Genomic DNA, 24,998 nt, shown 5'->3' on the forward strand with positions numbered 1-24,998 from the left:
CAAGTATTCGCTTGTGTTTTGATGACGATACCTATATTGTTACAATATTAGTAGATGCATACACAGATACCCGATAGCCCATTCAAAGTAGACATTCATTAAGAACCACCTCCGTTTTACAAGCACCGTCATCTTGTGATTACATATAATCACCAGTTGGTTGCCCTAACGAAGGTTAACGTTCAACAATCCAAGTCATCATCGTATTATTATGTCCGAACGAAATCCAACACCTGCTACTAACGAATGCCATACATGTAGTAATCGTAATCATAACAAAACAAAACGCTAATCAGCATTGTCCCGATAGTCAATTAAGTCCTAGAAGGGTCCGAGAGATGAATGTAAGTGTCCTAAATGATGTATATAGTCTACGTTTAATGCGAAAGAATGTCGTCAATGCACTGGTTCAAAAAGTCTTTACGATACGTCAAGTCTGCGCGAGGGAAGCGAGCCGCCATAGCCTCACGAGCTGTCCTGAAGTGAAGTTAGTATTAGGGTGTAGTCAAGTATAGCAGGACAACGCACTTCTTTGTCACAGCCATCAAGTCTTGTGTGCTCAAAAAGTTCCGAAGTGCATTATACAGCTCGTCATCCGAGGGATTGGGATTCATGTTGGGGCCGGTAAACGCAGTTGTAGCCATAGATAACGTAGATGTCCGTACTCCCCCGTTGAAATGCTGAGGAGGGACACCTAGGCTCTGGGCGGGGGACATGGAGCGATTGAAGACTCCAGATGCCATTCGCGAGTCAGGCGGCGTCATGCCATACACGCTCCCATGTGGACCCGAATTGGTTGGAGTAAACATGTTGATCCTTTCCTGTGAGGGTCCTCTCCAGTTGGCCATCTGAGGTGGTGGACGGTTGACGTCAGATACGGCACGGGAGCTCGGACGTGAAGGCCCGGGTAGGTTGGGATGCGACGAGTTGCTATGTATCATGTTTGTGTCGCGGTAGTAGTCATGTTCCCCTGACTCAGAGCGGCCGTACTCGTAGACAGACGGCCGTTGAGAGCCTGACGACGGGAGATGTGGCTGAGGTGCGGAGAGATATACAGAGCCTGATTTATGGAAATCGGGAGGTGACTCATACGACTGCCCGGATTGGTTGTCACCAAACGTTTCAGCCTCATATTCTGTACGGATTACCATTAGCAGGTAGCACGAGTGAGAATGCATATTGAACGTACCACTAAACTTCTTGTACGGAATCATAGACTCGTTGAACTTCATGTCGTTGCTGTTCGCGATGATCTTCTTGCTTCCACCATCATCGAGCACGATACGAGTGTTACCCCAACCGAACTCATCCATCCGCCAGAATGAATATATGGGCAGGAAGAAACTGTAAACTGGGTACCTGTAACAACAGAAAATGAGCTATGCACCTGTTACAGAACGAGTCAACCCACGAAATGAGATAGACCACCATCCATCCAACAAGCATGAACTCTCTTCTGATGATGAAGATAAGAGCCTGGAAACGACATCGTAAATGACTTCTCTTAATTAGACGACGTTACTCACCTGAAGACCATACACCGCTGCCAACATGATTATGGAAATCAGAGGGAACGGAGATTGTCCAGTAGCGACTTCGACGATCAGCCAAGCCAACTAAACGCAACATTAGCTAGAACTCTGAAAGATAACGTGCTGTGGCTCACATAAACAACAGTGGAAGGCAATATCTAATGATAAAAAAAACATCAGAAAACGTACATCGACGCTTTGAAAAGACCTTACCAAAGTACCGATCAGATCGAGGAAGACGAAGAACCTCATCGAGAAACAGCACATTCCGCAGAGGTCGGGAAGGATAGCAAGCTCGCATAAGTTGTGAATGGTCGAGTTGATCCAACGCCGGCGTTGTGAAAACAATACTCTCCAGGATACCGGCGCCATGGTACGCGCAATAGCGTCCGGAGTGAACTTGGTCTTGAAGGTGGGGAAATGTTTCATCAATAGCGTCGTCAGGAATCGATCTTCGCCGAGGGAGAACAGATTCTTCTTGTGCAGGGTGTCCACGTTATTTTCCGCATATTCATCGATTACACGGTTGGAGATGATGAGCGGTCGGCCTTTATCATTAGTGCGGATGCGGTAAAGGGTGAAGCAACCAGGAAGACACGAGACTGAGCCAAAAAGACTCTCGAAAGCTTTGGACAAGTTGTGCGAGATGTAGTACTCGTATACCTATGGGTATGTTGGCATGAATACACAAAATGTGTAAATTTAAACCACTTGCCTGGATCATGGTCCACCAGGATCCCTCCTCATTCTGGAGTCTCGTTTCACCGCATATGCCGATGATGTTGGAATCTGCTATCGAGGCTGCTACAAGACGGTTAAGAGATTTAGGAGTCACGGACTGCGAAAGGATGTTAGAGCTTTTCGGAGTAGCGAGTAATAAAGCGTACCGTGTCTGCATCCACAGTGAAAATGTACTCATAGAACGCAGGGTCAATCCCAATAACATTCCGCATCTGATGATATATCTCAAGCTCTAGCGGGCTCATGGCTGCGTTGAAGTGAACCCTGTTCAAGTACTGCATCAACATGATCTGACTGTCACGCTTGCCACGATTGCCGGGTTTCGAACGTTCACTTGGCTTCCCGACTTTCACGACGACTATATACCTAAACAGAAGTGTCAGCAACGACTTCATGGTTACGAGAGGATGACGTACGGAACAACATGGCCTTCAAACTCATACAACCCAGAGTATACCTTGCCATAGTTAAGCTTCTGCGAGCCATCTCCGATTGATCTGAACATAAGGGGTTCAGGATCTTTCGCTGGATCGACACCAAGGATGTCAAGTACGATAGCAGGTGTCGGCCGTTCATTACCGCTCCCGATGATATTCCCATCACAAATGACAAAAATCAGTTTCCTCTTGTCGTCGTAGTCCAAATTGGCAAGTGAGTCGAGTGTGCGGCGAAGGGAATCCTCTCCTTCCGTGTAACAAGGGACCTGGCATAACACGAACTTGTCCAGCATCTCAGGGAAGCGCTTGGTCTGGAGTTGGAGTGCGGCAAGGACTATATGGAGTCAATGCAAGCAAAGGTGAAGATAGGAAGAAAACGTACATTTCATTGCCATTGAGGCCATGAGGACACTGGAGAACACAAGCAAAAGGTAGTTCTGCACTTGACATCTAGGAGTGTACCGGAAGTCTGTCTCTCCATAGTAGAAGGCGTTAGAAAGACAGTCCATATTCGCCGTACGGTTTTCAGAACTCATGGCGGCCAAGACTGTATTCAAAGGGCTAGTGATGTCCTGCCCGGCTTGTTCCTCAAAGACGGCAACGAGGTTCGGGTCAAGGAAGCTGTACGAAGCGACGTTCAGGTTGATTGTGTTGAGGGTGTAGATATAGTCCGTCAAATCATAGATGCTATTGTCGTAAATCGCCCAAGTTCTGTGAAGATAATGAGTGATGTTACTGAGGCAGACTAAGTACGACTTACCGCGGATTCGTTGTTTGATTAGCTTGAGAGTAGATATCGCTTGGCTCCCAAACCAACGGACCAAGGTAATACTGGCTGATCTTTGGTATGAAGGTCGCGGTATACCAGTCCTGGTTGTCGAGAGCTGTGGGAGTCGTCGGAGCATTGGATCCGGAGGAATGCATAGCTGTCGGGTACAAGACTAGAGTGTTGTTCTCGGGAGTAATTTTCATTGTCGGGGAGCTGACAAGACCCGCGCATGCCACATTTAAGGGAGGGGGGAAGTAGTAGGTCATGTCGGTACCAGCGAGCCCCGCCAAGGTGGCCGCACCATTACTTGCCTCTCCCACAATGTCACTGTGGTCACCGAAAACGAAATTGGAGACGTCATAGACCTTGCCTTGAATAGAGACGTAGTAGTCAGTGTTGCCTGTATATTGAGCTACTTCGTCTGTCGTCCATGCATACTTGAAGTTGGGGCAGAGAATGACACCGAAGGCGATAATGTAGAACAGGATAAGGCCATTTCCGAAGAGGATGAGGAGGCAGATGGTCACTTTCTCTCGCCATGCAAGGCGGACGTCAGGGCGCTTCATACGTCCTAACCCCGACAACAGGAAGTCGGGAATAAACCAGGTGAAGAAATAGACGGTATAAAGCCAGTAACGTCGGGTTCGAGTGGTTGGCAGTTGTTCCTCCAACATTTCAGGAGCGTTATCCGCGGTTAGCATGGCAGAACTAGGCATGAGGTGGGGCGCTTTGTCAAAGCTTTCGGGTTTCGTGTCCCACGTCGTGGATTCCGACTGCTCGCGATAACTAGGAGCAGCAAGATGAGACGGTGCATAACCATCGAATGCAGGCGTTTTCGGCTCTTGGAATGGTGTGGCATCCGCTTCATCAAAGTATGCTGACTGCCGCTCATCACCAGGGTAGTCTGTGGCATCATCGAGCATGGCGTTCTCGTCCTCTTGTGAATCCTCACGGGCAAGCTTCTTCTGCTCTTTCTCCTCAGAACGCACAACATCTTCCACCATCTTCCACGCCGAGTACGATAGCCAGATCCTCTGGTTCCCAATTGCAAAGTCAATGCCTTCTCTCCAGCCATTAGACTGGGCACACTGACGCATGCGCTCAGAATCTGATCCGCGCATAGAAGGACGATATCTGTCACAAAACTCTGCCTGATCAAAGTCCACAACAAACTCAACCTGCTTCCTCGACACAATAGCTGGGAGTAACAGAGACCTAATTTGCCCCTTGACGCGACGCCTGTCAAGGGAGTTAGAGAACCCAGTATCATTGGGGCGAATGCACGTGATAGTCCACATCGGCACATTCTCAATGTTAGACAAGACGTTCCAAATCGTCTGGTTGAGCTGCGTAGTGACGGGATAGATTTTGGACGGGTTCAGGCGAGGGGTTTCATCAGCACTGTTTCCGAGAGGAGTAAGCGTGCGAAGAGGGCGGGAAGAGACTTGAGCTTGAACGATAGTTTCCTCATCGCTCTGGTGCTTTTCCGTAGACAAGCTGGGGCCCGACACGAGCTTCGCGACAAATACATCAGTCGAGCTGCGAAGGAGAGTGACGAAAATAGGGTCGAGCAGGTCTGCGTCCTTCTCCGCGAAGTTGCTGACGTCGTATGAACAAGAACCAGCATAGTGGTTGATCCCGAAAGCTCTCCTCCCATCTGTGATAGGTGCTGCAACGAAAGACGCATGCGCACCAAACTTGGCACTCAAGTCTCGCAGTAGATCATCATCCCGCCGTTCATCCGCACGCCCCGATTTGAAGGACATTGCGGCCTTGTCGACGACACCCAGAAGACCGCCAGGTTTTCGTGACGTTGCCTGAGTGGTGGATGGGCCCCTAAGAAGCTCAACACAGGCTGAGTTGTCCATGGCAATGACGGCTGGTAACGAGTTCCCATCAGCAATCATACGACTGTTGAAAGCCGTGTTGTCATCGAAGGTGTTTCGAAGTATGTGGGATTGCACGATTTCGTCGGTGAAATTGATGCAGAATTCGTCAAAGCCATTCTGATGAGCGGAGATAAGGGGAGTAGGACCACTCGACCCTGAAGGTGCGCGCGTCTGATAACCCGCTTGGTCGAGCAGTACAATACGAGTGGCGGAACATGTAGGATTTAAGGAGGCAGGGGCTAGCTTGAAATTGGCAGTTTCCACCACAAATGCAAACATGATTGCATAGAGATCACGAACTAGCCGGTCTCGCTGTGCTGCGCTTTGCTGCACATTGAGCAGCACAGTATACAACTCCTTGCGTACATAGTTCGTCTTGTACGTCAGCGTGTCACTGAGTTCTTCGGGAGAAACGCCCAAAAGCTTTGCTACCTGTTGGAGGATTGGCACGTTAAGGACATATGCGGAGACGTCCCCCGCATCAGCTTCCCCGAATTCGAGGTTGCCAAGCAGCAGAATGGCAGCGAGCACGTTGAATATTGATGAGACGTGCTTGGACTTGAAGCCTAAAGTTTTGAAGGCGTCTCGCAAATCATCCATCGCGATACCATCATCACTGAATGGACCAGCAGGCAAATGATAGCAACCAGATGATGCCAACAGGGCGTAGTCCGAAGGACCTTCCAAGCCCATGTAGTCACGTTCCTCTGGCGTAGCTCCAGCAAGAAGTTGGTAGAACACATGGTAAGATCGTTCTTCATGTGACAAACGAGTCAAGCGTGACTTGTCAAGCCCAAAGGCGATAACCTTCGCAGCGCTGATACGCCCGCGTTCATTGAAGTGGAGCTCTGTGTAGCGTGTGTGTCGTGAGGCATTTGGGTTCACAAGGGTTTTTGAATTTCCGAAAGACTCGAGCAGCACCGTGAAAGATTTGATTTGTTCAGCGATTTTGGCCTCTCGTTTGGAGTGAGCTGAAAGGCGTAAAATCTGGTCTACGAGCAGCCGACTGCTCGCGGTCTTTCCCGATCCTGAGATTCCCCTGACAGAATTGTGCTATGAGCTCTAGTTTCGTGCGGTACGGAAGTAACTCACCGAGTGACAACTGCTTGAGACTCGTTCCTTCTTCTCATAAGGAGATAGATTTTAGCCGCTTGCTCATACAAATGAGGCTGAGGGGGTCTCCGAGAATCTGCCAAGCCCAGCTTGGTATCCTTGTAACATCTCTCTTCATACTCCTTCGCATTAGCGTCATTGACATTGGCGAGTGTTTTGTAAGGGTTGACTACCACGAGGTTCGTGGATCCGAGTCTAGTATACGGTAAATCAGCGCGAAATCGAGCGGTGAGAACAGCAAGGATGGAATCATCTGTAGGATGAACAGTGGCAGGTGTAGAAGACGGAACAAGGTCTGTTAGCTCGCCGGAGCTGACAGCCTGTTGCACGAGATTGGCCGAGGTAGAGGCCATCGTGCTGGAGAGTGAACAAGCAACGAGTCGTGGGGCAAAAAGAAATATCAGCTAGACATGCTAGGCCAATTCCGTCGGCATGTGGACAGGCTGCGCCTCTCTCGATGTAAAGACACGTTATTCTTGGACATCTCCGTTTCTGGGCGTAGCCTGGTAAGCGTCTATGTTTCACCTATGGGGAACTTCGCTAATTAGGGTTTCGTGTATCACGGGCTCACACCTGTTGACACTGGCTAAGAAAAGCGTGAGACCGTGATCAGGGTGCCGGGCACAGGTTAATTGGCAGTGAACCGGAAACAGCAGTGCCAGTGAGCGGGCTGTCCTGGCCGACAGCCTTGAATGCTCGATGGCTTGACAATAGAGATTTTCAAGAATACATTCGATGGTATGGTTGCTACTAGAAGACGAAGATCAGCACCCAGATTTGGTGTCCTGCCCAGGGGGACCACAGGCAGAAAGACCCACCAGATTGGAACTAAAATGCAAAAACAGTTAATCTATTTACCGCAAAACGATCATTCACAAAGAACATGCACATCGCACACGACCATGATGCACAGCGCAGATTTAGAGAGGGTGTGTGCGACTGTGTCCAAAACAACGTCGATGATTGGAAAATCCCGTGAGAGAAATGACTAACCGTGCTACCACCCAGAATATACCGTATCTCTTTCAATAGTCTTCGACGACGCCGGGTTCATCGATCCGAACGAGCTGTAAACCACCTTTAATACGAGCTCATAAGGAACCGGGTCCCAAGTAGTCTCGTGTGGTTAATATCATCGTGTTTCGGACATTCGGCTCGTCCTTTTCACCGTGATGGTGTGCCTAGCACGAGGCTTCGACGCACTCAGACCATCCGGCCCATATTTCATGGACACACCCCTAGACCTGGCTGCCGCGGGTTTTCTTCAGTAATACTTCGCGCCAGCCGGATGGACCTTCGCGCGTAGTGACCATGCACCTCTGGAGACGGTGACTGGACTTGCGTGTCATATATTGGGCGATCGTGGAACTTGGTAAGTTCTCTACAGAACAATATATGCTAGTACAGAATACGACTGCGCGTTCAAACATGGTCTTATGGAGCCCAGGCCTGTGCACGCAGTATACGAAGATATAGCTTACTCATGTCGAGTCCAGCTTTGCTGTGAAGGACTGGTCACACTGCATATTTGAGCAGCTTCTGAGGTAAGGGTATACTTTCTGAATCGAACTCCAAACCATCTCACATTTGTGTTTTAGGTTTTGAAATTACAGTTATCCCCTTGCAATAAAAACCCTCCACTTTCACGCTATCAAGTCCATCTTAGTACTGGCTGTACATGTCATCTCTAATCTCACAATCCTTCACAAGTTGGAAACCTCACTGTGCCCAAATGTCTCCTTCCAGACATGGAAGCTATTCGTGGGCGATCGATTTTCGGTTGTGAATATATCCTCTTGGCAAGTCAGAATCAATGTCCTCAGTGCGAAAAACACTCGGACGTGTCGAAGCACTAAACTCGCGGTGTTGGCAAACTTAGACAAGCGACAATCCCATCGTGCACGTCTTGTCATACTGTTCCCAGCGTCAGTCTACCGGCAGGGAAGGGTGAACACCCGGTGGATGAGGAGCATCGCCCTTTAATTAGACCAGTAAAGTCACACAGACAAGTGCCTCATGGACTCCACTGGACATTCGACGACCTCTGGCTGTACACTATCATCCTGGCCTGATTGTGTGAAGGATGAGGATATTAACATGGCTGGACAAGAACTTGTGAGTAGAAGGATATCACTAGGTGGCCTGAATTTAAAGTTTAGCTAACCAGGTTAAATAAATAATTTTTGAATGCCGGTGGGTATCTGACTAAGACTCATTCAGTAGGATGTTCCACGACCCTGCAGTCTTCCCTGAATGTTGTCTTCCGCTCGGTGTTCCGTAGTGTCCAACTGTCTCTAGGGTGACACAACCAAGGTTGACATTCATCCCCTGGTACGTTAAGTTAAGTCCTGTTTAAAGGATTGACTCACTCCTACCAATCAGAAGCTGATCAATGCTAAGGTACCTTACGATGCAATTATGGAAATTTGTCCTATTTTATCGATACGGTCCAGACTTTCGATGCACGGCCGGGTCATGATACCTCCTCATTAATGGCTAGTGCATATGACCGGCCTAGTTTGTAAAGGAAACGCTTCGATAGACCTTGATCTAGCCAACGTGGTTTATGGTTTGAATCCCCGAGACGAGATCTGGCATCAGTACAAAAGACATCAGAAGCTCAACACAGCACGGACGAGACTTTCACCTTCAAGGTCAACTGATCTCGGATTTCAATCGTAATCCATTCCAAGACGAGTGAGAAAGAGTCTTGGAATCTGGGCTTACACGGATGAGAGTTAGGTTTGCGAGGAGTACGATCTGATGCCCGCTGCTCCTAGAAGGATTTGAATAGGTCTCGATCAGATATAAGACTATAGGGTCCTTCAAGCAAATAGGTTCGGGATACCGTTCCTGAAATCTAACACATCCAAGCCCCCTATTCCATAACATATTACTTGCCTCCAATAGGATGTGGCCACGAGAGCTTCACGAGTTCTTTCATGAAATATGGCGACGGCAAAGAGAATCGACGATGCGGCTGGTCGGATTAACTTCCGCTCGTATTTGCGAACTCGACACGGAACTCCGGAGACGACCGAACGATGATTGGTATAACTTTATGGTTTTTCCCAATGTCAGGAAAAGTGCCCCTGAGGGCTCTTATCGGACCCTGCGGTATGAAAGGGGATCAAGGTGAGTATCTAATCTACGTTAGCATATCAGTAGAGACGTGAAACAGTCGAATATGCTTCTGTCCAATAACCCACTTATCAAGGACGTTTTAGCAAATAATGCATACATTCCCACTCATTCGCTGGCTTCCATGCAATGTTCTATCGCTTTCACGTCACGTGAATGAGCTAACGGGAAGTGTCTAGCAGAGAAGATCCCGTATTCGGTGGACGAACGGTTGTTGCGCCACCGGGTAGGTCCAAGTATGACCTTTCCTATAGAGAAATGGAATCAAGGGGACTAACCTTCTCCGACATACAGTGGCTCAAACATCGCTACTAGATGTCGACATGCTCATGACTGAACGTACTAACCAATGGCCAATATGGCGCCTCCCAATTTTTCTCATAGGGAGACTAAATCGAGGACGATGGTGACGATATACACTGACAGCTGTTTAAATATTGCTTGCCTGACTCGACGGAACGAATGGCCAATATGGCGCTTCTAATAGAATAAGCATGAAAGGATCCACCCGCGTACCTCTCGAAGCGCTCTCACCATCACTCCATAGGAGCCAGGACTCCACACAAGCGAGCTTCCAGTAAACGTCGGATAGAGAAACTTTGTTGCCATACTGTCAAAGCATTAAAATGTGCAGCCAATGGCCTTTTGTTCGCCGTCAATCACGTGGTCACCGGCTCCGCGGTGAACTTGGAGCCTGTTCATACCATTCTCTTCTCGCGAGATCATTCAAATGATATCGGAGACAGGTACGAGCATAACTCGGTTTTCAAATGCAAGTGAGACTGCAGATAAATGCAGTTGAAACAGATATTGTTCTCGTTCTCCACTAGCAATGACCTGCCCATAATTTTGACAATGAGCGCTTCTGCCGGCAATCATTCGATAATCAGCACCATCGCACTGATTAGTACACGATCGAGTCGTACGAAGCCAAACTATTTGTATGAAATAACGAAAGGCTACGGATAAGAACGGCTATCGCGAAGATGTCAAAAGTCGGAGGTGATGCGCCCCTTCCTATCAATTGATATCTGCATGGCGAGAAGCTCCCGTCCGGATCCTGATATTGCTGATCCTGACGAACAAGCTTCGATGCCAGCGACATTGCAAGTTGAAAAGACCTGAATTTGTCTGAATTCTTGTCGTCGCTGTCTTGATCTGGCTGCATTCTCGATCATCGATTCCTGTGTCGAATGGAATCAGACTTGCATCGTAAATGGATGTCTCTGATGCATTTCGAGAACTAAAAGGCAGTCTAGAAGCTGTAGGAATTTAGGCAACATCAGGTATGGAGGCCTGAGCGAAGGTCTATTGTTCATCGTACGACATTGAATGCCCCCACACAATGTATACCTTCCTTATGGAAAAGCAAAAGTGCCCCAAAAATATCCAATATGTATATGATCACTCACTGTTGGCCGATCAATTGATCATCCGGTCGGATCCAGAGCATCGAAAACAAATAAATATAGTTTGACGAAGCGCGACTTGTCACAACTTACAACTTAGCGGCCCTTTGGAAGAAAGTTAAATATTATCGGCAAACTCTAACGTATATGATGAACTTCCAAGAAGCACTTTAATCTTGGTGAATGCGGGGTGATGTACAAGCATGACGATAGTATGATCGCATTACTGACGAGCCATGATGAATATCGATCAAGGATCAACGTTAACGTCCACCAGGCACGCGGGGGACGTGTTCAGGTAGACTCTCACCGGGATTAATGCAAGGCCTAGTATGCCGTCCCGTAAAGTACACGGAAAAGTTGGAGGTACGGCGGCCATCTAACAGTAACGAGACTAGTAAAAACGTTGCCTCGTGTGTCGGTTGCGGATCGAATGATGAGACAAAGGGAAGCCGAGACTAGTACTAAATCAGCGCAGGGTCAGGTTAGCGAAACATCGGACGATGGGGAATAACACGAGCTGACTGTCGGAGGAGGAGTGGATAACTAAGCTTCATGACAACGCGGCAGTACCACTTAACAGGTTCCCGTATGTCGCAACGTCCGCCGAACGGAGATAATTATGAATAAGATCCCGTGGAGTAACTTATAAAACGTGAAATAAAATAGTTTACGCATCCCAATTCCAGGCTATGGATAAGAACTGTGACTCATTGATCAGCTGCTGTGGCGCTCCAGCCTGAGAACAGTGCGGTCGTGATGCGGTGGGCACGGCAGAGAGACTATGCAACTGCCTTCGGACTTAGTCTAGAGTAAACAAATGGTTTACCACGGAAAGACCAAACATGTGTGTGTGTCGCTTGGACTGAACGTAGAACGCGTGTTGTTAGAAACAATGTGAAAAGTTAAATTATCGGCATGACCAAGAATCTCGGGAATTAGCGGTTAAAAATAATTTAAAAAAAATGAAATTATTAAACAAATTAGGCAGGTCACCATCTATGACATCGGATCTCAACACCGTTGAAATTCTGGGGTTACAGGATATTGCCGTGAATCGTGTGGAACAGACATGCCAGGCAATCTCCTACGAAGAATCTTCTGCTTGTTTCCCCCTTATTTCCTGCATTGACCTGTGGACTCTTTTACTTCGTGTTATCCTCGTGTTTTCAGCGAGGCGGTCTATGTGAATCACAAGACCCATAAGACTTAAGCGTACCAAAGCGTTTTTCAATACTTAATATCTTCCTCTCCCATGCCCATTCGCTTGTTGGAGCCATCATCTCTTTCCCCTTCTCAATCTCTCTCGACGATCTCAGGAACGCCTAGCTCGCTTGCAACGACTTCCTCGATAACTTGTGACTCAACTACACCTACGAAACTTCTTCCATCGTCTCGAACACATTCGCCACGAGGTCGCGTTTGCACACCGAATAAACTAACTCCCTCTTTCCACTCACAACCCACTCTCGCAATGTCTATAATTGCTCCCAGTCCTCGTATCCCTCACCAACAGGGCAGCTCCTCGCGTACCCAGCGACCTCACTCGCCTCCCCCAAGACCTTCATCACGGTCAGAGCGTCTACTGCGAGATACCCTCAGGAAAGACAATACCCTTCGTACAACCGTTACCTCCCGTGCACGTTCGCGCTCGCGGTCAACGTGCAGTGACTGTGACGATGACAACTTCTTCCAACCCGTCCTGATTTTCCAACCGTCCGAGTCGCGCAGGAATAGTGCTGCTTCTACCCGGAATCTCAAGTCGAAAAGTTTTTACGTTCCGAACGAGAACGAAGACTCGTCGTATGCTCAGCTACTCAGGTCGAGCTCAGACTTGGATGCCAAGGGCTACCCTATTGCTCCTATCCAACAAGAGAAACTGGATGAGTGTCTTTCGACATCATTACCACGCTCCTATGTTATCGGAAGTGACGCAGCGCCCCATGAGGCTGTCCTGAGATCACGCCTGGAACGCGTGCTCCAGAATGGGATGCGTGAAGAGGAAAGGCGAATAAAGAGGTCGCCGGATGAGGAGGTGAGCGCTTACCATGTATGACACACGCACCCCTGAATTAAATGCTGATATGTAACATCCTGTGTAGTCTTCATCAGCATCTCCACCCTCATCAGCGCGCTCGCTTTCTAATTCGTACACACATTCTCAATCATCTGAGAAACCTCATGTGACTGCACATGCTGTGGAGCCTTTGATACTACCATCTATATCATCAAAACACGGTCGGAAGCATAGGTATTCGCAGACGACGTCTGTACCTTACTCGCAAAAATCACCACAATCGCAGGGAGAGATATCACCGTGGATGACGACGCCCCTCCCACCTTCGCCATTCTCGACTCCGACAAAGAAGTCGCCTTCTTCACCATATGCTACGCCCTCACCGCACTCACCGAATCCGGCGATTCTCTCGGGCTTCTCGAGCGCCAATCCCCATATACCAGTGAATCCACCGCAATTTGATCTGCGCGCGGCATCACAAGCTTGTAAACAGGCATCAGGATACGTGAGCTTTGCGAGTGTGGCTGGCCTCGGTGCACCGCCTGGCGTGGGCGATGACGAGGTGAGCATAAAGGAACCACAGCGTGGCCGAAGACGCGGGCGGTGGTGGGTGTTCTAGATTGCATGTATTGGGATGTATTTGTTGGTTTCCAGAAAGGGGCCGTCGCGATCTTACTGGACGACATCCTGAATGCGAGGAACAAGACTATGTTATGCTAATTTAATCCCTTGCCGACGATTTCTGGAGGCTTATGCCTAGTATGCCCGCGTTTCATGGACGGGTGCCTGCTACGTTTATGGTGTAGCGTTCTTTGTACTCTGTGTATGATGCTATAATTCACCTCAGATGGAAAAAATGCGTCGATTGCGCGCTGTACAGTTGACAGATAGCTAGGATACCCAAATTTATAATGCATTAGCTGGCGGAGAGCAACCAACATTTGCAGTGAACGCTTAAGACGTGGCATAGCCTCAATGAGTTTGTCTGAGGCCGCCCCGACTGCTGTATATATACAAATCTACTGCGGAAATCCGAGGCGAAGTACGGCTATCAAATATTATGAGAGGAGGAACGTGTCATTTGTAGTTGACCAACAAATTACAATCAGTGTACGAACAACCGCCACGTCGCTTCCGCTTCTCATCGCTGTGTCGGAGGGAACGTGCGCTATATAACGCGTTAGGCTAGATGATGTCGGCACAGCAAACTACATCCCGGATCCGTTAAACCTACCAGCACCGCACACCTGATGAACTTCGAGCTTAGGTCAATATCCTTCGTAATATTTAAAAGAAATAGAACCATATTATTAATAACTTCGCTGTGCGTATACAGAGCCTTTGGTTATTAGGTACGAGCTGGCATCACACACGCGTATCGCTATATATACATAACCCGGAGATGTGATTATTAGTGGGATGCTTACTCTACGCGACGGAGAGATCCTTTAGTGCATCATGCATGATGACGTTAAAACGTAGTCGGTTGAGACTTGGAGCTGTGCAGCGTCGGCAACAAGCTACGTACGCACCTGGCGGACCGTGGGTCTGCGCACTGCTGCGGAACTCCCTACCAACCTCCAAGTACCAAGGCACCTTATGTAAGGATTCCGAGGAACATCCAATGTCATATCGTTCTCGCGACTCCATGCGCATTACATACCACGATTCCCCGTTTCGATCCGAGGCATTTATTGATGAGTCATCCACATCTGATCACACCGGCGGCGCCCGCAGTCTGGTGTTCTTTTGACTTTTGAGGAGTGAGTGAGGATCACGACGTGAATCATGGATACGTTGGAGCACGTTAGCTCCACAAAGGTTTTGGTGTTCGTTGGAAGGTGGGAGTAGCTTCCGATGACGGAGAAGGAACTGAATCGTTATATATAGCACTCTGCTGATTGGTCCCAATCTGGAGCTCCCCACTGCTCCCCACACGCCGCATGGTTCCAAAACTCAAGCGAGATCTATATAGATCACACTGGGTCATTACTCTGAGAAGATAGCGATAGCGATACTCACCCCTTTGTTAGTCAGCTAGCCATGAGCTCCAACCTCTCGGATTGGTTGTGCGCTCCGTTGCGTGTACTCAGTGAGCGCCACGGCACTGTCATCGATGTCTGCGCTAATGTGATGCTTACGCACTGACTGTGCAACTCGGCTATTGTGATTGGGCGGCTGGACCAACATGTTTCACTGTTTCGTGCCTCGCTCTCGACCAATGGCGGCAGCCTATGTATGTTATGCAATACGGTAACATGATTGCCAGCCTGAGGCCACGAACTTTTGGGATGTTCTGGATCTTAGCCAAGCCAATACGATTAGTCCAGATCGCTATCTGCAAGGCACGTATGGCTTTTATTAGCCTTGAATCTGATACAAGAGCTTGAAACCCACTTGTAACAGGTTTCATATCGGTCAAGGCACGTCGTACTGGAAGGAGAGAAAGCCATGCCGAGAGTCACACTCATTTCTTGATTATCGATTACATATAAAAGGCATAATCAGACGTAGGTCCGAAGATCGTGAAAGGGAACAATGAAAATGTGCAGCTTCCAGACTCCGGGCGAGGTCTTACCGGTGTAATTGAGCAAGCAATCGGGTATGGAGAATGGTGGAAGCCGACCTGAATTGCCAACTGAGTAAATGAAGCAGTCAGATCCAACGACTAGGGCGTAAGTAAACTCGCGCATGGTTGGCTCTTGCATTCGAAACCACAAATAGATGTGGAAACGGCTGAGCGGGTCATTCAGTAACAATAGAACGAAGCATGTGCAGTTCTGATGCGACGATCCAATTTGAAATCCTTTTGCACGTCATTAGTATCGTCAATGCAGTAATACCAGACTTGTACTTAGCTCAGGGGTATCAGCGGTTGGATCTGAGTGCGGTTACGATTCTATCCTGGGTGACAGAATCCACCGAAATCTAGAACAGGCGGCGGATAATTTATGTGCCGCGAATGCAGACTTGCAGTTTCTACTAATCACCACGTGAGATGATCAGCAGCGTGGCTCCATATGAAACACTGCAAGGCACCGTCAAGCCACTCGACAGATAAGACAAGAGCTGCCATTGATTTCCTTGTGACATGACCTAGGTGCTACTGGCCGGCAGGTAAGTGCTTACGATCTGAGGCACGCGATCATCTACTTTCGATAAAACTTCGATTGTCTCCCACTGCGAATATAATTCAAGGGTTTGCATGGATTAATTTGAAGCTAAGAAACTTACCCAAAGTCTCTCTGAGAACACTTTGCCCTCAGCACTCAATAGATAATCACATTCCTCCACGACTTCGCAACTTGACATATACTTGCCATGGAGATCCTGTGCGTCCGTTGCTAGAGCTGCATAGACAATATTACGACTGCCCATTTCCGAGGTTCTTGCTCGAAGAAGCCACTTCACGAATGAAACAATCATACGTAAGAGACGGTACTTTTCAAGTTCCCGCTGCAAGGACGAGTGGCAAAATCCTGGATCAACAGCAGTGACGACCAGTGGAGTTGGAGAAGGAAGCCGGGCAGCGATTTCGCGCATGAACGCCACCTGGAGCACTGTAAATCTGTATTTAGCAACACTGGTGTCATTTTACCAAATGACGGCATACTCTTCGACAGGTTGTACCTGGACGGCCTGTATCGACTCAGTAAGGGTTGTGGATAAAATGAAAAACACTAACCCAGACGCTCCCAATTTCTCCGCACTGATAGCCCCTAATACGTGATCCCAATTTCGGGAACCTGTCAACACGGGTGCCGCAAGATAATGTCCCAAACTTGACACCAAGACCAGTCGGGATGGATCATCACAAGTTGCTGAATGGAGCAGATGAGGCAAAAGGAGAATGCCCAAAAGGGCGAATGAGAGATAGTTGACTTGTAGCCTTCGTTCATGTGAGCAAATGGGAATTACACGTGGCATGAAACCGCACAGACATTATTTCCCAATCATCTTGGGTTCGAGTATAGACTGGCTTGAATGTGCCCGCGTTAGCAACGAGGATATTTAGGCGTTCTGGCCCTTCTGCATCGAACCTGTCAACAAAGGAGCGGACATTGTCAAAAGAAGACAGTTCTAGCGGCCATGAATCGAAACTGGCTGGTCGAGTCCCGGGGCAACGTTCGCGGAGAACTAAGAGCACACGCGTGACTATTTGGTAGTGTACTTGAAGAACGTTGCACCTACTTTCCAAAGTTTGCTTGCACTTCGCTGTGTCTCTACACGTTGCAATGAGCAAGCTGGGCTTCTTGTTCGCGACATGAACCGATGCCTCGAATCCTAATCCGACATTCGCTCCAGCTATAACGACCGTCTTCCCGTCCACAGACTCTCTTGGAAGGGGAAGATCTCGTCCCTGCGCGCCAAAGAAACTCCAGAAGCTCAACTTGCCCATAGGATGGAAGAAGGTTTACACTGAAAATAATTCGTCTGCTGTGGTTGAACCGAGCTTCCTGGCATCTTGTCACTTTAAACGGTTGCTTTGGGTGTTGTTATTCGCCACCAGCCTGAGCTTAATGAATCGTGGCATAGGCACAATATGAAATGCAGGGACACGTGAGGATGACTCGGATATATACAATATGAACGATCCTGCAGGTTCAAGTAATCATTATAAGGTACGATATTTCGCGTCGCACTCACATATTTAAACCATGTTGGAAGTCTAGTAAATGTCAGTTGCCTCGAAATAGAACAGCCGAGGCACGGAGAGGAGATCGATGTTTAGGCTTGAGGCCTCTGAGGCCTGAGGAATGGCTTGTTTGTCAGACAGCTTGAGAGGAGATCATGTAGGTGGAAGTTATATACCAGCCTGGTAATTAATTTAGTAGTAACGGAAACCGGAGTTCAAGCGCTCACACCCGCGCTCGAGCGGCTCGGGCTCATTAGCAGGAGTCAATAATATATAACGTTAACGTACCGAGTTGTATACTGAGTCCTGACTCTGAACTCTCTCTCAGTGACCGGCGCCAGTGACCCCCTCGATATTTCAATGTCAACGTTGACGTTTCAGCTAGTGACTAGTGACTAGTCCGAGCTTTGCAAGTTCAACGCTGGGTTCTGTCGGTAACACCCGGGTTCTGAGATCCTCGGAGGAAACCCGCTGATCACCAGCATCGGCACCACCCGCAATTCACTGCAAAATCAAAAGATCCGAATTGTGGTGAGCGTGGACATACGTACATGGCCAGATCTAGACCAAATACAATATTCGTAGGAGATCAAACTCGACGGAGACGAAATTCGGGCGACGTCTTAGAGTGGCGAGACCACTAAACGGATGTAAAACGGCCCTTGATTCAAAAGTAAACTATTTTTTCTCCACCGCGTTAAGGCTTAATCATGAGCCAACGATATCTATTACCCTCTGGATTCTGGAAAGACAACTTTACAACTTGACCCTCGAGTTTATATGAGGTGAGTAGTCCTTTGACCAGACCATCATGCAACCTCGTGACAGCTTATCACGTCGCCCACCTGTCCCAGCTGCCTTTCAGCTAACCAGTCGTGCATTTCTCAGCGGCCGTGAGGTTTCTGGCATAAGTGAGGGCCGCCGCCCCAAGTCACGGTCTCAACTTCTTCGATTGGCATTTTGGCCTTGATGACCAGCCGGGCTGCATGCCAGTGCATTGTTGATAAGGGGACACCTGTTTGAGGGAAAGGCACTTTGAAGCCTGAATCAGGACTGCATTTAGGTTTCATGGGTATGTAGCACTAATCAATCACGCTACTCTTTGATCGAAATTGCTCATCTATGGCACATATATAGTTACACCACCGGGTCAAACTACTGGATAGCTGTCAAGTGGGAGTGCGTACTTTCCATTAACGTGTTTCTCCCTTCTGTTGATGCATATGTTAAGCTCAGAAGTAGGCTCCGGACGACAAGGTTGCATTTATCTGATGTCTGCTTGGCAGGTGGGCTAAGCATACTGGAATTCAGTATGATATGCTGATGGGCGCATGGAGAATTGATTGCTCCTTGTTGACTACGTTGACAGATTAACAGATAGTGGTGACGGGCGGGACGCTGGTTTTAGCAAGGCGTGGTAAGCTTCCGCTATATGTTGTTGAATATCTTGATCCGAGCTAATCCTCCATTGTTCTCACCTGGATTCACTAGGGCCATGTCGATAGCTTAATCAGCGAACATTGAGCGCTAGAAGGAGGTGAAGGAGGGAACTGATTAATGGCGCACCGTGGGGATCGCAAATTGCTAGAAGAAGCATTGTATATTTACTTTAATCAGATTTCTATTTGGCTGATATTCGGAAGCAAAGCAGAACCACCTCCCTCGGATATCCGGATCAAAAGCAGACCCACATCACCAGTAGATGACTTTCCATAGGATTCAGAAACACAGATACTTCCTGTGTCGACAAGCTAATGTTCTGTCAAAGATCACTCGTTCCAAGCTCTATTCTGGATGACGAAGACCGGTCTACCCCCTCACTTCTAGATTCAAAATAGCTTTCGAACGTAGATTTCGTCATCCGGAACACCCTCTGAGTCTGACATATCCCGAACCCACGGAAATCAGTGGTAGCAGCAAGATAAGACACTCGAAGTAGTTCCTCGAGGCGACACAGCAGAGTCACGTGTAAAATGGATGCGGACTTTTCGTCGGGCCCTCGGACCCTTGGTACATTATTCTCTTGGTAAATGGTCAGTTTGTGTCTTATCTTGCCGCTAATAGCTAGCTATGACCGATTTCCGTCGGTTCGTGCTATGCCAGACTCAGATAATGTCCCGGATTACGGAATCCACGTTTGAAAGCCATCTTGGATTAATCTAGAAGTGAGGAGGTAGACTGCAGTGCAGGTTAGAGTTTGGAATGAGTGATCTTTCAATGATTCTGAATTCTAGCTAGTATTCATGTGATTCAGACATCGGGTTAGGAGCCATTCCACCCTAGCACATGCCACTTCGGGATTGAAAGCCGAACGTCACCTTTCTCTACTCTAGCCACTGGTGTACCCGCCAGCCTTGCTGTCTAGAGAGGAGGATGACTGTCGTAGTGGTGCTATGTTCGTATCTACAACGTCCTGTGCGTGTCCCTGTCACGTGCATGGCCTCTGCTCTCGACCTCTACGCCTAATTATAACTCGTGAATAGAATCTGAAACTAGCACACAAACCCCTCATTATGATCATCATCGGGCATATTTCGGGCCATCATGCACATGACGCGTGATACTCGGGTCCATCTTACCGAAACTAATCCTTGAAGCTAACAAAGAGAGCTAGCTTATTACCCTTGATTAGTACATTCATTTATCTATCTTAAATCTTGTCCGAGTCTTCGTTCTTTTTTTTTCAAAAAAAGTATTGAGTGAGAGGTGGGTATACAAGGGGTTAATCAGGAGTACTGCTGGATAACGAGCATTGCCACTGAGCCTACACGCCGTAAAGAGACCCGTTTAAGACAGGTTTAGCGACGCTTGGCATGTAATGAGTGATGTGGAGGTCTGCTGTAAGTGAGGTAAGTACGCACGTGTCCATTTAGGAGCCGATGTACTTCGGAAGAGTAACCTACCTGTTCATTTCGGGTATGATATGAATTTGAATATGACGCTCGACATTCAAATAAATACAAATATGCTCGTTCGAGTGTATTTATTCAACCACAGTTACTGACTATAGGTTCAAATCATGGCCCCAACACTTGCACTCGCCCTCTTATCGCTCGTATCTTTCGTGGTAGTGCGATCCTTGCAAAAGAAGAGAGACACTAAAGGGCTTCCTTTACCCCCAGGTCCTCCACCTCTCCCTTTTGTCGGCAATGTGCTTGGAGTTGACCCAGATCATCCATGGCTGGCATACTCAAAATGGGGAACTGAATATGGTGCGTAGAACCACCGACCTGTGGATGCGGATGTGCTGAATTGCGCCACAGGAGAACTCGTTTACTCTCGACTCTTCAGTCAGGATATTATAATTATCAACTCTGAACGAGTTGCGCATGACTTGCTCGACCGTCGTTCACATAATTATTCCACGAGACCTCCAGGGCTCATGCGCGTTCTTGACTTGTGAGTCCCTTCTATTGGTTTATGTGCTTATTGTTCATCCAGTCTTAGTTTTGGTGTCGAGTTCTCCTCTATTTTCCTACCTTACTCGGACAGATGGAGACTTCGTTAGTATATCCCTTCCAGATATCCTATAGCGCTTATCGTGTGTTTACAGACAGGCGAATCTTCCATCAGGCATTCCGTTTAGAAGCAGCGCCATCCTTCCGTCCGATCCAAATGCGCAACGCACACAATCTGATATTAAACTTACTGGCCTATCCGGAGGTCTATGGAACCCATTTCCACACGTTAGTAATCTCTCCTTTCACGTATCATGCGGCTAAACCGTACTTCCTACTAGCTTCAGCACGTCTGTCATCATGTCGATCACGTATGATTATTCTACAGCAGCCCTCGATGATCCTTTTATTGCGCTCGTTGAGCGTTCGCTTGAGATATCTGTAAGAGAACTCAGGCCTGAGGTCGCCGCTGTTGTAGGAGAGTTCCCGATATGTACGTATTGTTCTGTGGCCTAGACTTCGCTTAGCTATAGCTCTATTCTAATGCATTTACAGTGGAAAAACTTCCTTCCTGGCTCCCTGGAGCGAGCTTTGTAAGGGGTGCTATACTTCAGAGATCCCTTGTTCCCCTGATTGTGGAGACGCCCTTTGAAGATGTGAAGAAGAACATGGCAAGTGCCTAGTGCTTTTTGATACTCAGACGAGGCTGATGATTTTCAGGCTGCGGGGACGGCTGCATCGTCCATGGTGTCGGATGCATTGAATCGTATACCAGATCAAGCAAAAGATGAAGAAGAGGTCGCTATTCTCGAGAAAGCGATTAAGGAAGCCAGTGCATCTGGTTATGCTGGTTTGTGACCCATTTGCCTTGATCACGTATGTTTTTGACGTATCTTTATCTTCGTGCTTCTAGCCGCCTCAGAAACTGTATGCTTAGACGTGATTTCTATTTTAGCTATCTACTGACAAAAGGCACAGACAACCTCCACTCTATACGTCTTCCTGCTCGCGATGGTTCTATATCCTGACGTACAAGCACGTGCGCAAGCCGAGATTGATTCCGTCATTGGGGAAACCCTCGAAAGATTACCCGACTGGGATGACCGCGCTTCTATGCCCTACATCAATGCCGTTATACAGGAGACGCTGAGGTGGTTCCCTGTTGTTCCTCTGGGTCAGTACCGTTGTCTCGTTGGTTAGCATGGTCATTGACTGTCTGGATTTAGGAATTGCCCATGCCACGTCAAATGACGACGTCTACGAAGGCTACTATATTCCAAAAGGTTAGTTTACGGACTGAAAGCCCTATCTCCGTTCTAAAATTATTTGTCAAGGGGCCACCGTAATGGCTAACACATGGTGATTCATCATAAGTATCAAGTGAACAAAGATCAAACCATAATTATTTCCTCTTATGCAGGTCTATGGCGCGCAATCCAGAGAAATATCCTAACCCGACGAGGTTCATACCCGAGCGTCACATGTCAAAAGCAGCCTCCGAAGAGTCGTCAACGAATCGCCGTGATGACATTTCCTTTGCTTTTGGATTCGGAAGGCGTGTTTGGTACGAAGTTTCAAGTTTTGCGGATAGACGGTTTGCCTAACCTTTTGGCAGTGTTGGACGATATGTTGCGGATGCTTCCTTATTCGCTTCAATTGTGAATATTCTAGCTGTTTTCCGGGTGGAACGGGTACCAGGATGGAATGTCGGGCCTGATGCTGAAGGAGTGGAATGGAGTGGAGGCATAACGACGTGAGTCATCCTCGATGTCCCTCGCAGTTTATCTGAGCCAGCCAATGCAGACACCCTGTATTCCCATGCACATTTATTCCTCGCCACGCGAAGGAAAAGGTATCACAGTTGATGAAAGCACAATCCTGAGGGCTGTGCGTATGACCTAGACCATGGGTCTGGGGTGAAATCATGTATTACCATATTTTTACGATGTTTTTACGATGTCATTCACGCTTGTAATTCTATCTGGACGATTAAAGTTGTCATTCGGCTGCTGGAAGTGCAAAAAACAATAGACATAACCACACGATGAACTGTCCCTGCCGACAAAGTTCGGCCCTTTCCTGCAGTCATCGTACGATTTGATGTTACATATTGACAACGGTTTCGTGTCGCTGCTTCAAAATTACGAGCACCTCGACAGGCATCGACCCTTTTGTAATCTTCTGCTGTTACCTAGGGCTTTTTGACGTGCGCAGTTGTTGCAGCCCTGCCACGATTTGTTTTGGACTCTGTTTATAGGATCCGGGCTATGGAAACCTTTCAAATTTCCACTTGTGTCGTCATTGCCACGAAATGTTCGTAAGAGGGTTGCAAACACACAATACTCAGATACCCCGTTGTCAGCCTAAACACGCACGAACCGAATTCATATTACATTCTGTCGTTCAGTCACATAGGGAATACTACATAGAAACGTCAATCCGGTAAGAGATATTGGCCCATAACCCTATAACCCACTAGCTAGGACTTAAATTAGACCATCCTGTCTTTGGAAGTAGGGCAGTCCTACCGGTCCTGAAGGTCATTCAGGAGACGGAGGATATAGAGGACTGTGAAAGCAATTATCAGTAAACACAAATCTCACGCAGGCCCGGAAAGATGACGTACAAAGGTTGATAAAGCTAGAAAGCGAGCGTTTCGTCAGCTAAGAAAGGTGTCTACGTCAAAGCACTTACTCAAGGTACAAACTGATGGAGCCCATGATGAACTCATCGGGTGAGAGGCGCTTGTTAATGTTATACGTGTCGTACACGATGTAGCCGCTGAAGATAAGGCATCCGCCAATTGCAAATATGATGTCCATCGTGGTGCCGAAGGGGATAAAGATACCGACCATACCGGTCACGACTGCGGAAAAATGTTAATTTCAAGTCTAGATATGAAGTGTGACGCATACCCAAGGCGACTACACCGCCAAAGAGCCAGGGGCCGAGACCAGAGAAGTCATACTGAACAGATCATCAGAATCGAGTAGCATTAGATCAGTTTGAGCATACCTTCGACTGGAAAGTGAACAGAGTCAAACCAAAGAATACACCGAGCGTGATCAGTCTGACAAATTACTCAGCCTTGAGTAGAACAAAGAGATCGATCGGAGCATACAGTGCTTGCAGAACAATGATGTTATCAAAAAACGCAGTTACGACGCCAAGTGTGAATGCTTCCATTACCGTGAAGGTGGACAGCAGTACCAGGTTAAGGGGATGGCTATGACGCTTCCAGTACAGCAATCCAAGGTTGATTAGGGTACCAAAAAGGGGGACATAGAATGACCAGGTGCTGAGAAGCATAATAAGTAACCCAGCAGTGTCATTTTAAAGCATGGAGACACACTGTGTTGTGACCCAAGTTATAGCCTCAAATGACTGGGAGATTCCGCCGGCGACAACACAAGTGGCGAGCTGGAGATGAACGTGAGTATATGCTCGGAAACCAATGCAAAGCACCCCGTACAATCTGACAGACTGCAGTAGGTAGCTTGATGAGCAAAATCTACAGCGGAAGAGACACGTGCACGTACACAGAATAGTGTAAACCTTGCGAACAAATGCGCTTCGAACTTCCGGAGAGCTTTCTGAGACGGTAACGCCGTACTGGCAGAAGGAGTGTCAGAGGAGCCACACAACACATAGTTTTTCGGAGAGATACCTTGAAGTCGTCAGGAAGGTCGCCTGGTTGGGGCTGATCATAGATCCCACCCCCCGGGGACCTGGAGCGACCGAGCAACGGCGAATGCACATTGTCGTCAGGAACAGAGGTAGGCTTCTTAGACGAGCCCGACGGTAAGTACGATGGTGGTGGAACTGGGTACTGGCTTGAACTCATTGTGGCAAGAGATAGTGGTGTGAAGCAACCGCTGCGGCAGAGGCTGATGAACTCAAGTTTCATATGAACACC

At 48.0% G+C, this 24,998-nt stretch overlaps 5 protein-coding genes across 5 annotated transcripts; 2 read left to right on the forward strand and 3 right to left on the reverse strand.

The window, feature by feature from the left end:
- Window positions 1–189: 189 nt before the first annotated feature.
- F5147DRAFT_839786 (glycosyltransferase family 2 protein) lies at window positions 190–6,834 on the reverse strand (the record flags this gene model as incomplete). Its single annotated transcript, XM_041444250.1, has 13 exons — window positions 190–477; window positions 529–1,135; window positions 1,190–1,359; window positions 1,412–1,476; window positions 1,527–1,616; window positions 1,667–1,690; window positions 1,746–2,195; window positions 2,248–2,370; window positions 2,420–2,639; window positions 2,690–3,044; window positions 3,093–3,421; window positions 3,471–6,407; window positions 6,461–6,834. The coding sequence occupies 13 exons, from the start codon at window positions 6,832–6,834 to the stop codon at window positions 378–380; spliced, it is 5,844 nt and encodes a 1,947-aa protein (XP_041288585.1). The 3' UTR covers window positions 190–377.
- A 5,212-nt stretch (window positions 6,835–12,046) lies between these two features.
- Window positions 12,047–13,986, forward strand: F5147DRAFT_715055 (uncharacterized protein). The gene is made up of 2 exons (XM_041438523.1): window positions 12,047–13,066; window positions 13,134–13,986. Exons 1-2 carry the CDS (start codon window positions 12,287–12,289, stop codon window positions 13,665–13,667), a joined length of 1,314 nt encoding a protein of 437 aa, XP_041288586.1. The 5' UTR covers window positions 12,047–12,286; the 3' UTR covers window positions 13,668–13,986.
- Window positions 13,987–16,144: 2,158 nt separating this feature from the next.
- F5147DRAFT_583476 (uncharacterized protein) lies at window positions 16,145–17,447 on the reverse strand (the record flags this gene model as incomplete). Its single annotated transcript, XM_041431727.1, has 5 exons — window positions 16,145–16,228; window positions 16,283–16,608; window positions 16,662–16,687; window positions 16,728–16,937; window positions 16,990–17,447. 5 exons carry the CDS (start codon window positions 17,445–17,447, stop codon window positions 16,145–16,147), a joined length of 1,104 nt encoding a protein of 367 aa, XP_041288587.1.
- A 3,218-nt stretch (window positions 17,448–20,665) lies between these two features.
- F5147DRAFT_368385 (cytochrome P450) lies at window positions 20,666–23,090 on the forward strand. Its single transcript, XM_041429411.1, has 14 exons — window positions 20,666–20,896; window positions 20,948–21,083; window positions 21,132–21,187; window positions 21,238–21,370; window positions 21,424–21,575; window positions 21,638–21,753; window positions 21,803–21,932; window positions 21,996–22,009; window positions 22,061–22,256; window positions 22,309–22,365; window positions 22,417–22,441; window positions 22,503–22,646; window positions 22,698–22,835; window positions 22,886–23,090. Exons 1-14 carry the CDS (start codon window positions 20,704–20,706, stop codon window positions 22,962–22,964), a joined length of 1,569 nt encoding a protein of 522 aa, XP_041288588.1. The 5' UTR covers window positions 20,666–20,703; the 3' UTR covers window positions 22,965–23,090.
- A 350-nt stretch (window positions 23,091–23,440) lies between these two features.
- F5147DRAFT_715105 (UPF0005-domain-containing protein) lies at window positions 23,441–24,972 on the reverse strand. Its single transcript, XM_041438524.1, has 10 exons — window positions 24,750–24,972; window positions 24,622–24,694; window positions 24,555–24,565; window positions 24,435–24,502; window positions 24,204–24,380; window positions 24,098–24,152; window positions 23,998–24,049; window positions 23,777–23,948; window positions 23,709–23,722; window positions 23,441–23,650 (listed from the first exon to the last, which is right to left on the reverse strand). Exons 1-10 carry the CDS (start codon window positions 24,924–24,926, stop codon window positions 23,607–23,609), a joined length of 843 nt encoding a protein of 280 aa, XP_041288589.1. The 5' UTR covers window positions 24,927–24,972; the 3' UTR covers window positions 23,441–23,606.
- Window positions 24,973–24,998: the final 26 nt, after the last annotated feature.

This window comes from Suillus discolor, assembly GCF_016758755.1.
Source record: "Suillus discolor strain FC423 chromosome Unknown F5147scaffold_65, whole genome shotgun sequence".
Lineage (NCBI taxonomy): Eukaryota > Fungi > Basidiomycota > Agaricomycetes > Boletales > Suillaceae > Suillus > Suillus discolor.